We start from the raw sequence: 15141 nt of genomic DNA on the forward strand, positions 1-15141 counted from the left end.
GTACATTCATTTTGCCCCGGTGCTTTTATGAGTGGATCATCTTATTTGGTTTAAACTGAAAGAAAGATAAAACATCCAACAAATAAATTATCTTAAAAGTATACAATTTGTATTATAGAAAGTCAACCCACATGAAATAAATATTGAAAATTTGTTTACGTGATATCAGTTTGAAGAGATTCCGCATGATTAGCTTGCTCATCACTTCATCTCTGCCCTAACTCTGTTAAGCTGTTTTCTGAACACCTGCTTTACTGAACCCCATAGAAATAATCTTTTTGGGGGGGTGGGTGAGTGGGGTACTAGAAATTTTACCCAGAAGTGCTTTACCACTGAGCTACATCTCTTGATATATATATATATATATATATATATATATATATATATATATTTTTTTTTTTTTTTTTTTAATTCTGAGACCTATAGTCTCACTAAGTTGTTTAGGGCCTAAGTTGCTGAGGCTGCCCTCAAACTTGCAATCTTCCTGTTTCAGGCTCCCAGGTTGCCACTGTGCCCATCTAGATACAACCTTTTGTACTGGGTCTGTGAATAATTTGAGATCCTGAAAGGATAAAAGGAGGACATGTGAAACAGGCTTAAATAACTTTAGTCTTGCTGGTCTCACTCAGGTGACACCAGATCCATTTAGATGTCACTTACAGCTGAGCATTTAATCAGAAATGCCTAGGGAAAAAACAACTGGCACCAATATGATTTCTGTCGAAATTACACATTAACTGTACTTTGGCCACTTAATAAAGCTCTGGACTTATGGAGAAAGCCACACCTTATTAGTTGGGCCTTTGCCAGTGTTGTTCAAGATTAGTGTATTATCTTGTGGGAGGCTCCCTTCCTAAGCACAAATTTATAACATCAAATATGTTAGTCTGCTTTGCACTTATATTTTTATACAATTTATTCAGCTGTTAAAAGCAGGTGTCTAATATGGAGCCTAGATTCAGTGCTCCCAATTTTGACATTAGGTAAGATTTTTCACACATTTTTATTCATGCCACCTGCCCCACTGACAAACATCCAGCACCCTATAAATATCTACAAAATAAATCTGCTGTGCTACTGTGTGGGTGTCATTGAGAGTCGTTTCTGGTTGTAAGACTAAAAGGATCACCTGCTTGATGGTGCTTTCTGCAGGCCTTGGCTCTTGCAGAAGAGGTACAGTGTAAATATCGGGTAATTGAGCAATACCTACACCTCTGTATCTTGCAGAGTCTAATCAGAATGATAAGATTTGTAGTTCCATTAATAATGTTTAAGGGCAGACTGTCATTTATTAATTTTTATTAGTCACTTTATCATCCTCCCCTTTGAGAAGGTATGTGAGGCCTTTGAGAACCTTGTCATGGTCACGGGTTACCAGAGATTGGTAAAGGTGTAACTTCACCTTTTGCCCAGGAAAATGCTGGTTCCATTAAACTAAAGTTGTAATTAAGTTGTCTCCATCAGCTTCTCTTCACTTTAGAGAGGCGATTCTGTTCCTGGAGAGTGAATACAGAGGTCAAACCCAGTCTGATCCAGTGGAGCTGGCATTTCAGACTCTCCCCACCCGTCCCCGCACCTTCTAGTGTAAATGCATATTTAGAAAGAAAGATAATTCATCTTTTGCTTACTCTCATGCAAAACATTTTGTGCACATTCTTGTAGGCTTTTATTAAAACATCTCCCTTCACAAACCTCCCAGAATTTAAACAGCTACGGTTTGTCAAAAATGAATTAAGATTCCCACCTCCCACTACTCAACAATTTTCTTGTTTATTGATTCAGATAACATTGCTTAAAGTGTTTCGTGTGTGAGAACATAGTGTTAGGTGCCCTGTAATAATGATCATTTCTCCTTAAGGCTGATTACAAGTATAACACAACCTCATGCCCGTTGGACAGCAGAGGACTGTGGACAGCACTGGGACAAATGTCACGGTTAGAGTTAGGTTCTGTCCTGCTTTGTGTGCTGTGATAAAGGGGCACCATTGTTGATCATGATCACAATCTTTTGTTAATGAGAGCAAATGTTTGTGACATGGCTCAGTGTTTGCCCTTTCCCTGGAACAAAAAGTATTTATGGTCTTTATAAGTGCTGAGTCGATTTCTCTGTATACTCTGTACACTGTGCTCATTATGTATTTTCAATTGAGGAATGGGTCAAATTTAATGACAACTCTCAGAAAAACTTGAATAATTTGAAGGGATACTTTGCACTAATGGGAAAAGGTAGTTCTTGGCCTAGAAAAAGATGGATGTTAAAGAAAATGGTGACTATTTCAATTATGGGCCATTTATTCCCCTCTGCAAAATTTTCTTAAAACTTGTGGATTTATGAACTATAGTATATTATTCTAATTTTTATTCCAGTTGAATTTTAGAAATAACTGCAAATTTATAACATCAAAATATGTTAGTACATTTGCAGTGGTACATTTTGCTTTTATTTCTGAGGCTCTGCGCCTTTTTTTTTTTTTTTTTTTAAGTCAGGGTCTTGGTGTGTTATCTGGGCTGACCTGAACCCCCTGGAACTCTCGCAATCCTCTCTACCTCAGCTCCCAGAGTAGCTGGGACTGCAATCAGGCCCCACCAGCCCATCTTTAAAAGCAACTTTTCTTATCATTTAAGTACTGTTTGAATCCAATGACCACCTCCCAGCTAGTTCTATAATTGGACTAATTGTTACATATTTCCTTAACATATATTTGAGAGATATAGCTCACTTTATTCCTATGCTAGTTTGTCTTACTGTATCTTAAAATTGTATATTATTCTATTAAAAGTATTTCTTGATCATCACATTTTTTTTCAGAATTTCTTTATTAGATCATTAGAGCTACACATAACAGTTGGGTTCATTTTAACAAAAAATATGTAAATGCATATTTAGAAAGAAAGATAATTTATCTTTTGCTTACTCTCATGCAAAACATTTTGTGCACATTCTTGTAGGCTTTTATTAAAACGTCTCCCCTCGCAAACCTCCCAGAATTTAAACAGCTATGGTTTGTCAAAAATGAATTAAGATTCCCATTAAATTAAATGAATGGAATTTGATTGACTCTGTTTTACTCCCTGGTCCTCCCCATTTTCCTTTCCTCTTCCCTCCTCTTATTGGCCTTCCTCTACTCAACTGTTGACCATCACTTTTTATATGCAAAGCATTAAAGGCATTTAAAAGATGGTTCAAAATCAACTTCTGACTCTGAGAGAGCTTGCATATGCCTGTTTGTGGATTTTTAACTTTACATAATTCAATGCATTCTCAATCATACCTTTCTAACAATCTTATTTAAAATCGTAGTTGGCAAGTTCCCGGAGGATAAAGATCTCTGTTTTGTTTACTGATGTATCCAAAATGTTTAGAATGACACCTGGCACAGAGTTAGTCACTCCATAAACATTTGCAGAATGATTGACTATTTTATACGTATATTTTTTCACATATAAAGCAAGCATTTTTCATATAATAAACTGGATACATTCCAGCTATATCCAGAATTCACCCTCATCTTACATCTCACATGATTCGGCTGTCGGGGCACCAACCTTTCTTCTCTGAACTGACTATACTTCCTTCACTAGTTTCCCAGCTTCAGAACAAGGTCCTCCAGTCTAGACGCAGCACAGCAGTTGAAGTGGTTCTTTACATCAGATGATGTCTCTTCATATCCCAAAACTCTTACTCAGGGGGGAAAAAAAAAGACAATGGCTCCTAATCAGACTAGTGATCTGCCCTTCATCTCATTGTCTCCTGATCTCATTCCCCATTAGTCTCCCCATCCATTGCTGCTTGGCCCCAGGCCTAAGACTTCCACCTCACGGCCTTGGCACTTCCTCTGCGGAGAATATTCTTTCCCATTTCCATGAACTTTGCTTAAGTGTCCTGATATTAGTAGGGAGTCCCTAACCATGGTGAATGAAGTAACATCTCCCCTTCCCTCATCACTCTGCTTTACTCCCTTTATTCTGCGGTGTGTTTCTTCATAGCACTTAAGTCATCACTTTGCATATATATTTTAAATTTATTTGATTGTCTATTTCCACATCAATTAGAATAAGTTTCATAAATGCATGGATTTTGCTTTGTGCAGTGCTACATCCTTGCTATTAGAGAATGTCAGACACGGAAAGATAAATATCACCTATAATGTACAATAAATGTAGATTATGGGTAAAGGTACATAAAAATAAAAGCATTACTAACTCTTTTCTATAATGTGGGACATTGAGGGGAGATATTGTATTTACCAATATGAATACAAGAATATGAATAAATGAAGCAACGTTTAAATATGAGCAATTCAAAAAACAACACATGCAATAGCAATTATAGGTTGAACATTCTTTTATTTTATTTTTGTACTGGGGATTGAACCCAGAGGCACTCAATCACTGAGCCACATCCCCTAGCCCCATTTCGTATTTTATTTAGAGACAGGGTCTCACTGAATTGCTTCGTGCCTCCACATTGCTGAGGCTGGCTTTTGAACTCATGATCCTCCTGCCTCAGCCTCCCAAGCAGCTGGGATTACAGGTGTGCACCACCTCACCCAGCAGGTTGAATATTCTTAATCCAAAATCTGAAATGGTCCAAAACCCAAAATTTTTTTGAGTACCTATGTGATACCACAGTAGAAAATTCCACATGTGACCTCTTGTGTCAAAATGCAAGTGTACTAAAAATATTGTGTGAAATTACCTTCAGGCTATATGTATGAGGAGTGTACGAGAGTATCATGCTTAGACTTAGGTCCCATTTTCAAAATATCGTCTTGTGTTATGCAAATATTTAAAAATCTGAAATAAAGAAGACTTCTGGTCCAAAGCATTTTGGATAAGGAATGCTCGACCTGTATTATGAATTTTGTTTCTTGCACACAGCAGAAGGCTTCTTCTTAATAGTCACATTTATGCCGTTATGGCTTCACTCCTGCTACGCTAAGCATTCCACGAGCCTCCCCTGAAGATGCTGAGCAACTGTTGTTCTCAGATATAGGAAATCTGGTCTGTAGGACTCTGGCAGGCTGGCTGCAATGGTGTTATTTACCAGGTATTTCTGGAAACAGAACAAATTATAGATTCTCAGTATGTTAGCACATAATTAGTATGAAAAGAGGTGAGGAGAGATGTCATGCTAATAAATTAAGGTCTTTACTGTCAATATATTTGAACAAGGATTGGGACTATTTGAAATATTTAAGGTTTAAGTGTGAAAGTGCTGTTGTCAAAGCTGCTGCTGTAGAGGATACTCACACCCTTGCCTAGCAAGGGAATCCATGAATCTGTCTTCCATCATAAAAAATGGAAATGTTTTGGGGGAGAAGGAAATAGTTATAAGGTAATTCTTTATCAGTTACTTTTGCCTTTTGAGAACATATTTAATGATTCTTGTATTCGTGCCATGTGTTATTTTGTTAGGCATATAAATATATGTTTCCCTTCCCATTACTTGTCAAATTCATTTCCTGGTAAATTTATTATATTTAAGAAATCGAAAGTAAATAATAAAAGTGCTGCTTCTTTTTCAAAGATGTTATTATCATAAGTTGGTCACTATTTTGAATATTGTTCTATTTGATCCGGTGTCTTCACACACTGCCTGTCTTAGGGTTTGAGGTTTCATCTCAAAGCCAGAGGCTGGAACCCTGTTGTTTGTCTCCTTAAATGCTGAGACTTGGACCAGTTTTAAACAGAGAAATAAACTAGACTAATTTTGAATTAGTCCCCATTAAAAAAAAAAGAGAGAGAGAGAAAGGATAAAATAGGTTCATATTTGTTTAATTTTATAATACAAACATAAGGTGTCATCAGTTAGTTTTTAATTACTCCAAAGTTAATTATTTTCATTTCTTTTTAAATTTTTTTTTTAGTTGTAGATGAACACAATATCTTTATTTGTTTTTCTGGGGTGCTGAGATTTGAACCCAGTGCTTCATGCATGCAAGGCAAGTGATCTACCACTGAGCTACTACAACCCAGTCCCAAATATTTCAATTTCTCATATATCCCTGCTACTTAAAAACATAGTGCAGTGGGGATTAACATCGTCACAAGCAGAACCACCTTGGTCATCTAGGGACTAGGTAGTAGGTAGCAGAACCAAGGTCCTCATGCAGGAAGTTCCCGAGCTTGCCCCCAGATCCTGTGCAGCCACTCACTATCCCTTTCTGCATGTGACACTCTGTGTGTTTTCACTTTGTCAGTGGCATTATGTTAGTCACATGTTTTGTAGCTAATCTTTCTTTGGATCTGTTTGCCTCACTGTTCAGTTTTATAGTCACTTGATGGGCTAAAACTGACCAGTCTACAGAATTCAATCTGTGTATTAATTTATATGAATTAAACTTTTTTTTCTTTTATATGCGTATCAAAGGGGTAGATTTGGATTATCCCCCTGAACTCTTTGTTATAAAAGATTTGTATTTCCCTCTGACAGAAACCAGAACATCATGGTTTTAACGTTAGCAACTTTACTGTATATAAGTACTGGCGAAACAAATCGCCAAAATTAAGGGAAACTTCTCATCTGCACGCCTGTGACTCTTGACACATCATCAGACACTTTGGTTTGATGCAAGATTATTAGACTTTTGTATGAGAGTTGCATATTGAATTCTGAATGGTAGTAGTCCCCTTTTTTGCCATGGGGGATATGTTCCAAGACCCCCAGAGGATGCCTGAAACCACAAATGGTACCAGTCACAGTACTGTTTTTTCTATCCATAAACACCTGTGATGCAATATAATTTATAAATTAGGCACAGTAGGAGATTAACAACATTAATAATAAAGTGTCATATTAATACAGTATAATCAAAGTTCTTTAGAACTTATTAATTTTTCTGTAATTTTTATTTAATATTTTCAGATCACAATTGTGGTATTTGCAGTCACAAAAGGTGAAATCTCCAATAAAGGGGACTAGTATTTATGGCACATTAAATATTAAAGAGTCATCCATTCTCATACTTCTTAGAGAATGGTGACAGACTTTATTTAGTACTAATACTGCATTGGGGTTTTGCAGAAGGGAAAATTGGAATCAACTTGGAATGTGACAGTGAAAAGTGGGAATTTTAAAGCCAAGTAGAAAATGTGGAGTGAGGACAGTTGGTGAATAGAAAATCACTAAGAAGAAGCATCTGGGGAAAGAGGTGATTGTGGTTAAACCTGCCTAATTAGAGTCTTGTTGAAGGCACCAACATAGTCACACACCATCTGAGGATGGTGGGAGATGAGTTAGTTGCTCGGATATCAAGGGTGATCGAATATTTAGGATGAGAGATTCTTGCTAAGGTTCTTAAGGACGTGTCCAATGTGGGTTTAGTTGAAAAAGAGCTCAGAGAAGACTGACTTGAGTTTGTTCAAGGAGGAAAACTGTCAAGATTACAAAACTACATAAAAATTATGTTTCCTTCAGTTTTCATCACAGTAGCTGATCATTAAGTTTAGTGTCCCTTGTGACAATCCAGCAAGATCTAATTCTTGTTTTGTGCAAACTCAAAGACATTTATCAACTGTAAAATTTTACTATGGAATAAAAATCTAACCAATATTTTCATGTTGGGGACAAAACCAAAAATTTGAAATACAAATCCATTTTATACACTAAGTAAAACTTGTGACGTTCAGAATTTCTTGAATAAATTAGTAATTCTTTAACATGGAAAAAAAGAAATAAAGAGCTGGGGTGTCTTGCTCCATGGTAGAGTGCTTACCAAGCATGCACAACACACAAGATTACTCCAGCAGTACGAAAAAAAATTTTTTTAATTTTAAAAACTTTAAAAACATCAAATGCTCAAGGCCTATATTAGTCTCTAGGGAATTTTTTTCTGAATAAAAGGTTTGGATTTATTATATCTGTATGCTTTTGTTGCTGTGAAATATGCTTGAGAACATTTTTTTATTATTTTTTTTCCAGATGGCAGATGTGATGCTCAGGAACATAGTTTACGAGATTTAATAAGAGAGCTTCCAGACACCCACTACTGCCTCCTCAAGTACCTCTGCCAGTTCTTGACAAAAGTGGCCAAGCATCACCTGCAGAATCGCATGAATGTTCACAATCTCGCCACTGTGTTCGGGCCAAACTTCTTTCAGTAAGTTAGTGGGGTTTTGCTGTTAATATCTTCATATTCCATTTTTTTGCTTACTACTTTGTGAAATTACTGGGACATAGGAAGCATATGTTTATCTGAAAAGTCAATCCGTTTATACTGGAGAAGTCCCATTGATTTGGGGCATTTTAGCCTGTTTTTGAAGAAGAATTTTGAAGAAATCAGGTGAATATGCCTTCTGATGAAACCCTAACTTGCAAAAAAAAATCCAAATAACTATTTAAAATTCTGGGGATAAGTTTTATATACTCTAAAAAGGGCATTTAAAAAAATTCATAATATGAAATGTCAATTAGCAGAAAGGGAAGGAGTGTGATATAGCAATCATTTTAATATTGATGAAGTTCAAATTATTGCTAATGATGGTAAATTATGAGCAGAATGTCAGTGTCAGAAAATGTAACCCCAGCTTCATCTATTTTCTGAATTTAATCTTCTAGAAATCAAACTAGACTATAAATAAACTTGTCAGCTTTGATAAGTGCTGTATCACTGGCCACAAGAACTTCTGTAAAGCTTTGTTTTACTTTCCATTATTCCTTAAAGCTTTTTAATTGTTGATATATGAAACATGATCATTGCAATCTAGAAGCCATTTACTCTTCTATTAATCGCCTCTGATATCAAATACATTCCTTCTAGTGTTTCTTCTAGAGAAAGAGAACACTCGCACTCTCTGAAGATTTTTTAAATAGAGCATCTACTTCTCCACTCCATTAAACTCCATTAATCTTCAGGTTCATTCAGCTGCCCAGAGCTAGTAGTATTACAGGCCTCCCAATGTCTAAATATAGACTGTGGCTTAGATCATAGATCCTGGCCTGTCACTGCCTTATTTGGAGAGAAGGTCTACCTTGATAACTATCCTGTTTGTGTTAACTTTTAAGTAATGGTGTTTCATAGGATATGTTAGGATCTCATGAATAAATATCTCAAACACTGGTTCACCTGATTTCTCATCTTATTCCAGAGCTCTGTGGTAGTAAAGAGTATTTGTTCTTTTAACTCCTTTCTGTTAGTAAATCTTTGGTGACCTACATGTGAGAAATAAAGGTGTAAGTAGAAAACGATTCACTAATTTTGAAACCCTAGGTTCTTGTATATGTAAAAATGAATTTTAAGTAGAATACTTATTTAATGAGCACTAAACACAGATTCATACATCACTGCTGATTTATAAATTTGGCTGGATTTGGAATTTCTGGTAATTTGTTCTAATTTATCAATCAAAAAATCAATAAGTAAGTTTTTATTGTATGTTCTAATTACTATGATTTTAGTTTTTACTATGGTAAAATTGCACAACATAAAACTTACCATTTTTAAGTATAAATTTAATGATATTAAGTACATTCACATTGTTTGATCTACTAAATAGCATGTATTTTTAAATTTATGGATACAGAAATCTTTGCAAGGGACTTTCATCACTGAAATATAGTTATAACAGGTAGTATATATTGAGCACTTACCAAGTATTTTACTTTCTCATTAAACTGATTGATTTCTAAAGAGAAGGACATGATTTAGTTTGTGCTTCAAGCTCCTCTATCTAGGTCAAGGAAAAGCAGACACTTCAACTCCTGTGACCACATAACTGTTAATCCACAAATGTTGAAAAGATTATTAGTGAACCACAATGTTAAAAAGATTGTAAGTGAAAACTGTCCATTCAGAGATAATTCTTTCAACATGAATTGCTAAAAGACAAAACAAAGGAAAGGATATTTGCAATCATGTTCATAAGGGAAAAAATAGTTTTATTTCTGTTCTGAAGATGGGGTCTTACTATGTAGCTTAACCTAGTCTTGAACTCTCAGACTCAAGGGATCTCCTTGCCTTAGGCTCCCAAATAGTTAGCACTGCAGGTATGTGCTACTGCACCCAGATAACAATAGTTTGTGTGGTATTTGAGGTAAGCCAGGCACAGAACAGTTACACCTTTACTCACTTCATTTTACATTTTATTTATTGATTGATCAATTGATTGATTTTAGTGCTGGGGTTCAAACCCAGAGCCTTGCACTGCAAGATAAGTACTCTATCACCGAAAGACATCACTATTCCCTAATTTTATTTTTAATTTTTTTAAATATGTTTTGTTTCCAATTGTAATTGTACATATATTTCATTGAGTGTGTACAATCTGCATTGATTAGATCAGGGTAACTGACATCTCTGCCACTTCAGATATTTATCATTTCTTTATGTTGGGAACATTCAAAATCCTGTCTAATAACGGTTTGAAGTATTCAATTAATTATTGTCAAAGACAGTTATCCTAAGATGCTATAGAACATCAGAGGTGATTCCTCCTATTTAACTGCATCCCTGTACCCATTAACCATTTCTCCAGATACCCCTTCCTCCACAACCTTCCCAGGCTCCAGTAACCACTCTTCTGTTCTCTCTTTGAGATCAACATTTTAGCTTTCCCACATAAGTGAGAATATGTAATATTTCCTAACTTATTTTGCCTAATATCATGTCCTGCAGTTTCGTATTTCAGTAAAGGGCAGAATTTCTTTCCTTTTTTATGGCTGTATTGCTGATTCCATTGTGTATATATGTCACATTTTCTTCATTCATACATTGATGAACATCTAGGCCAATTCCATATCTTGGGAATAGTGCTGCAATTAACAGGAGAGTGCAAGTGTTTCTTTGAAGTGTTGATTTTATTCATTTGGATGTATACCAAAAGTAGGATGGCTAGATCATTTGGGAGTCCTATCTTTCATTTTTTGAGGAATCTCCATACTCTTCCATAGGTGGTTGAACTATTTGCATTCGCACCAACAGTGTATCAGAGTTTCTCTTTCTCCATATCCTTGCCAGCATTTGTTATTTTTGATAATATTTTTTTAACTGGGGTGAAATGATACTTGACTGAGTTTTTGATTTGCATTTCTCTAATGGTTAGTGATGTTGAGCATTTTTTTCAAATACTTGCCTGCCATTTATATATCTTCTTTTAATAAATATCTATTCAAGTCATTTGCCCATTTTTGAATCAGATTATTTGTGTTTTTGCTGTTGAATTATTAGAGTTCCTTATGTGTTCTGGAAATTAATCCCTTTTTAGGTGAATTTGAAAATATTTTTTCATATTCTATAAGTCATCCCTTCTTGCTCTCTCTCTTCCCCTCATCCATACATACATCTCTCCCTCCCTTCCTCCCTCCCTTCCTCTCTATTTCCCTTTGGTACAGAGGATGAAACCCAGGGGAACTTAAGCTTTATCCCCAGGCTTTTTTAAAATTTTTTATTTTGAGACAGAGTCTTCCTAAGTTTCTGAGGCTGGCCCGGAGCTTGAAATATTCCTTCTCAGTCTTCCCAGTTGCTGGGAATACAGTCGTGTGCCACTGTGCTTGGCATCTCTTCACCCTCTTGATTGTTTCCTTTTGCTGTGCAGAAGCTTTTTAGTTTAATGTAATCCCAATAATCAATTTTTTGCATTTGCTGCCTCTGCTTTTGGTATCATATCCAAAATTTTTTTACCTAGACCAACGTCCAGTGTTTCTTTGCATATGGATATACAGTTTTCCCAGCACAATTCAGTGAAGAAACTTTTCTTTCTGCAATGAGTGTTCTTTCTTCCTTTGTTAGAAACAATTGGCTGTACATCCTTGGATTTATTTCTGGATTTTCTAGTCTATTCCATCGGTCTATGTGTCTGTTTCTACACCAGGTACCGTAGCTTTGTAGTGTATTTTGAGGTTGGGTATTATAATGCCTCCAATGTTGGTTCCTTTTTCTCAGAATTGCTTGGGGTATTTGGGGTCTTCTGTGGTTCTCTCAATTTTAGGAATTCTATTAAGAATGTCACTGGTATTTTGATAGGAATGGCATTGAATCTGTAGATCAGTTTGAGTGTGTACCTTTTAACAAAGGAAAGTTCTTCCAATCCATAAACACAAGATGTCTTTCTGGTTTTGGTTTTGGTTTTTTGTTTTGTATCCTCTTCAATTTTACTGGAGCTTTATAATTTTCATTATAAAAATCAATCACTTCCTTGGTTAACTCTATTTCTAGGCGTTCTTGAGTTGTTTTAAATATTGCAGATGGGACTGGTTTCTTGATTTCCTTCTCAGAAATATTATTATAGGCATATACAAAAAGCTACCTTTTGTATATTAATATTGTATCCCTGCAACCTTACTAAATTTATTTATCAGTTCTGACAGTTTCTTGGGTCTTTTGTTTTTTCTATGTATACAATAATGTCATCTGCTATCAGAGATGATTTGACTTCCTTCTTTCCTATTTGTATGTCTTTCATTCCTTTTTGTTCATTTGGGGCATGTGTGTGTGTGTGTGTGTGTGGTCCCGGGTACAATCCCAGGAGGCCAGTGCTCTGTCACTAAGATACATCCAGCCATCTTTTATTTCTTTCTGTTGCCTAATTGTGGAGACTAAGACTTTTAGTACTGTGTTGAATAGGAGTCGTGTAAGTGGACATTCTTTTCTTGTTCCTTATCTTAGCAGAAACCCTTTCAGCTTTTTTCCATTCAGTATGATGGTGGCTGTGGGTTTGTCATGCAGAACCTCATTGTGTTGAGGTATATTCTTTCTATACCTAATTTTTCATGAAGGTTAGTAGATTTCACTGAATGCTTTTTCTGAATCTACTGAGATGATCATATGACTTTCGTCCTTTCTGTTTGGTGATGTATGTTTGTCAATTGGCTCCTGTTGAGCCATCCTTGTACCCACTGGATAAATGTAACTTGATCATAGTATATAATCTTTTTTACACGCTGTTAGATTCGATTTTCTGTAGTTTATTGGGAATATCTGCTTCTATGTTCACCAGCGAAAATGCTCTGTAATTTTATTGTTGTGTCTGTGTCTGGTTTGGGTATCAGTGTAATGTTGGTTTCTAGAATGAGTTTGAAAAGATTCCCTCCCTTTAATTATATGGGATACTCTGGGAAGAGAGTTTTTCTGTAAAGTTTTGATAAAATTCAGTGGTGAAGCCCTCTGGTCCTAAACTTTTCTTTATTGGGAGAATTTTTCTTACTAATTCGATCTCGTCATTTGTTACTAGTCTATTCTGATTTTTTTTATCCTCAAGGTAGATCAATTTTGGTAGATTATATGTGCTCAGAAGTTTATCCATTTCTTCTAAGTTTTCTAATTTGTCAGTGTATCATTGATTATAAGTCCTTAATGATCTTTTGACTTTTGATGATATCAGTTATAATGTCTCCTTTTCCATTTCTGATTTCATTTATATGGATCTTTTTATTTTTCTTGATTAGTTTGGCTAAAGCGCTTTTCATTTTATTTCTTAAAAGCAACTGATTTGTTTGTTTGTTTGTTTTGGTCTGTTATTATTTCTACTGCAATCTTTGTTATTTCTTTCTTAACAATAATTTTGGTTTTGGTTTATTCTGGCCTTTCTCGATTTTTTTTTTTAGTTGCATCATCAGGTTGTTCATTTGAATTTTTTTAAATGCAAGTAGTTATTCTGAATTTCCCTCTCATACTGCTTTTGCTGTATCTCAATGCTTGTGATATGTTGTGTTTTCATTTTCATCTGTTTCAAGAAAATTCTTATTTTCCCTTGGAATTTCTTCTTAAACCCACTGATGACTCTCAAGAGGATGTTGTTTAATGTCCATGTATTTCTACAAAAATGTCTTAAGTTCTTGTTGTTGATATCTAGTTTTATTCCACTGTGGTCAGAGAATATTTATGCAATGGTTTCAGTTTTTTGATGTTGAGACTTGTTTTGCGGCTTAACAGTCAGTTATCCTGGAGAATGTTCTAGGTGCGATGAGAAGAGCACATATTCTGCAGCTCTGGGATGGAGTGTCGTGGGCATGTCTGTTGCGTCCATTGGGTCTGCAGTATAGTTTAATGTTTCTTTGTTGATCTGTCCACTGATGAAAGTGGGGTGTTGTATTCATCAACTACTATTGCATTAAAGTCTCTCTTTCCTTTTAGATCTGATAATATTTGCCTTATGTAATTGAGCACTCTGGAGTTGTGTGCATCTATATTTACAATTGTTATTTCCATTTGTTCCATTAATCCCTTTATTGTTATAGAGTGACCTTCTTTATCTCTTTGCACAATTTTTAACTTAAAAGTCTGTTTATCTGACATAAATATAGCTACTCATGCTTGCTTTTGGTTTCTGTTCACGTGACATATCCTTTCCCATCCCTTTACTTTCAGCACGTGTGTCTTTATTAATGAGATAAGTGTTTAGTAGGAATCATATCATTGAGTCTTTTTCTTAATTTATTCAGCGGATCTATAACTTTTAATTTGATAATTTAGTCCGTTTAAATTCAACATTACTGCTGATGAATAAAGAAAGATGTATTCTTCTCGCTTTTTTAGTTGTTTTATATATGCTATTTCTTTCTTCCTTTCTTGCTGTTCTCCTTTATGGTTTGGAGTTTTCTGCATAGACCAGGTTTGATCCTCTCATTTTCTCTGCAGTGCATCTGAGCTAGTGAGTTTCATCCTTTTGTGTGTTCTTCAAGTGGAAGTTACCAGTCTTCTGCTTCTAGTGTAGGAACCCTGTAATGTTTCTTGTGGGCCTCTCTGTTGGGGGAGAATGTCCTCAGGTTTTTCTTGTCCTAGAAAGACTTGATTTCATTTTCATTTCTGAAGAATAGTTTTTCTGAGCATAACATCCTTGGTTGATAGTTTCTTTTCTTTACATATTTTGAGATCATCTCATTTCTCTCCTGATCTCCTTTCTATTGAGATATCTGATGTTTGTCTCATGGAGATTTCTTTCTTTTTTTTAAAATATTTTTTTAGTTGTAGTTGGACCCAAAACCTTCATTTAATTTATTTATTTTTATGTGATGCTGAGGATCGAACCCAGGGCTTCACACACGCAAGGCAAATGTTCTACCACTGAGCCACAACCCCAGCCCCTCGTGGAGATTTCTCATATGTGACAGAATGCTTTTTTCTTGATGTTTTTTGAATTCTCTCTTTGTCTTGTACTTTTGACAGTTTGATTATAATGTGCCTTGGAGAAGATCTTTCTTTG

General features: G+C 35.4%; 1 protein-coding gene across 7 annotated transcripts in view; it reads left to right on the forward strand.

The window, feature by feature from the left end:
* Fam13a (family with sequence similarity 13 member A) overlaps positions 1-15141 on the forward strand; it is a 328573-nt gene that overhangs the window by 82038 nt on the left and 231394 nt on the right. For 6 of the 7 annotated variants that reach the window (XM_040293090.2, XM_078021926.1, XM_078021923.1 and 3 more), the window contains one exon: positions 7925-8102. In XM_040293090.2, coding sequence (XP_040149024.2) covers positions 7925-8102 — 178 coding nt within the window. Of the gene's footprint in view, positions 1-7924; positions 8103-15141 lie in introns of those variants that run through there. The other variant, XM_040293091.2, reaches the window with a different exon arrangement.

Source organism: Ictidomys tridecemlineatus, chromosome 9 (genome assembly GCF_052094955.1).
Source record: "Ictidomys tridecemlineatus isolate mIctTri1 chromosome 9, mIctTri1.hap1, whole genome shotgun sequence".
In the NCBI taxonomy this organism is placed as follows: Eukaryota; Metazoa; Chordata; class Mammalia; order Rodentia; family Sciuridae; genus Ictidomys; species Ictidomys tridecemlineatus.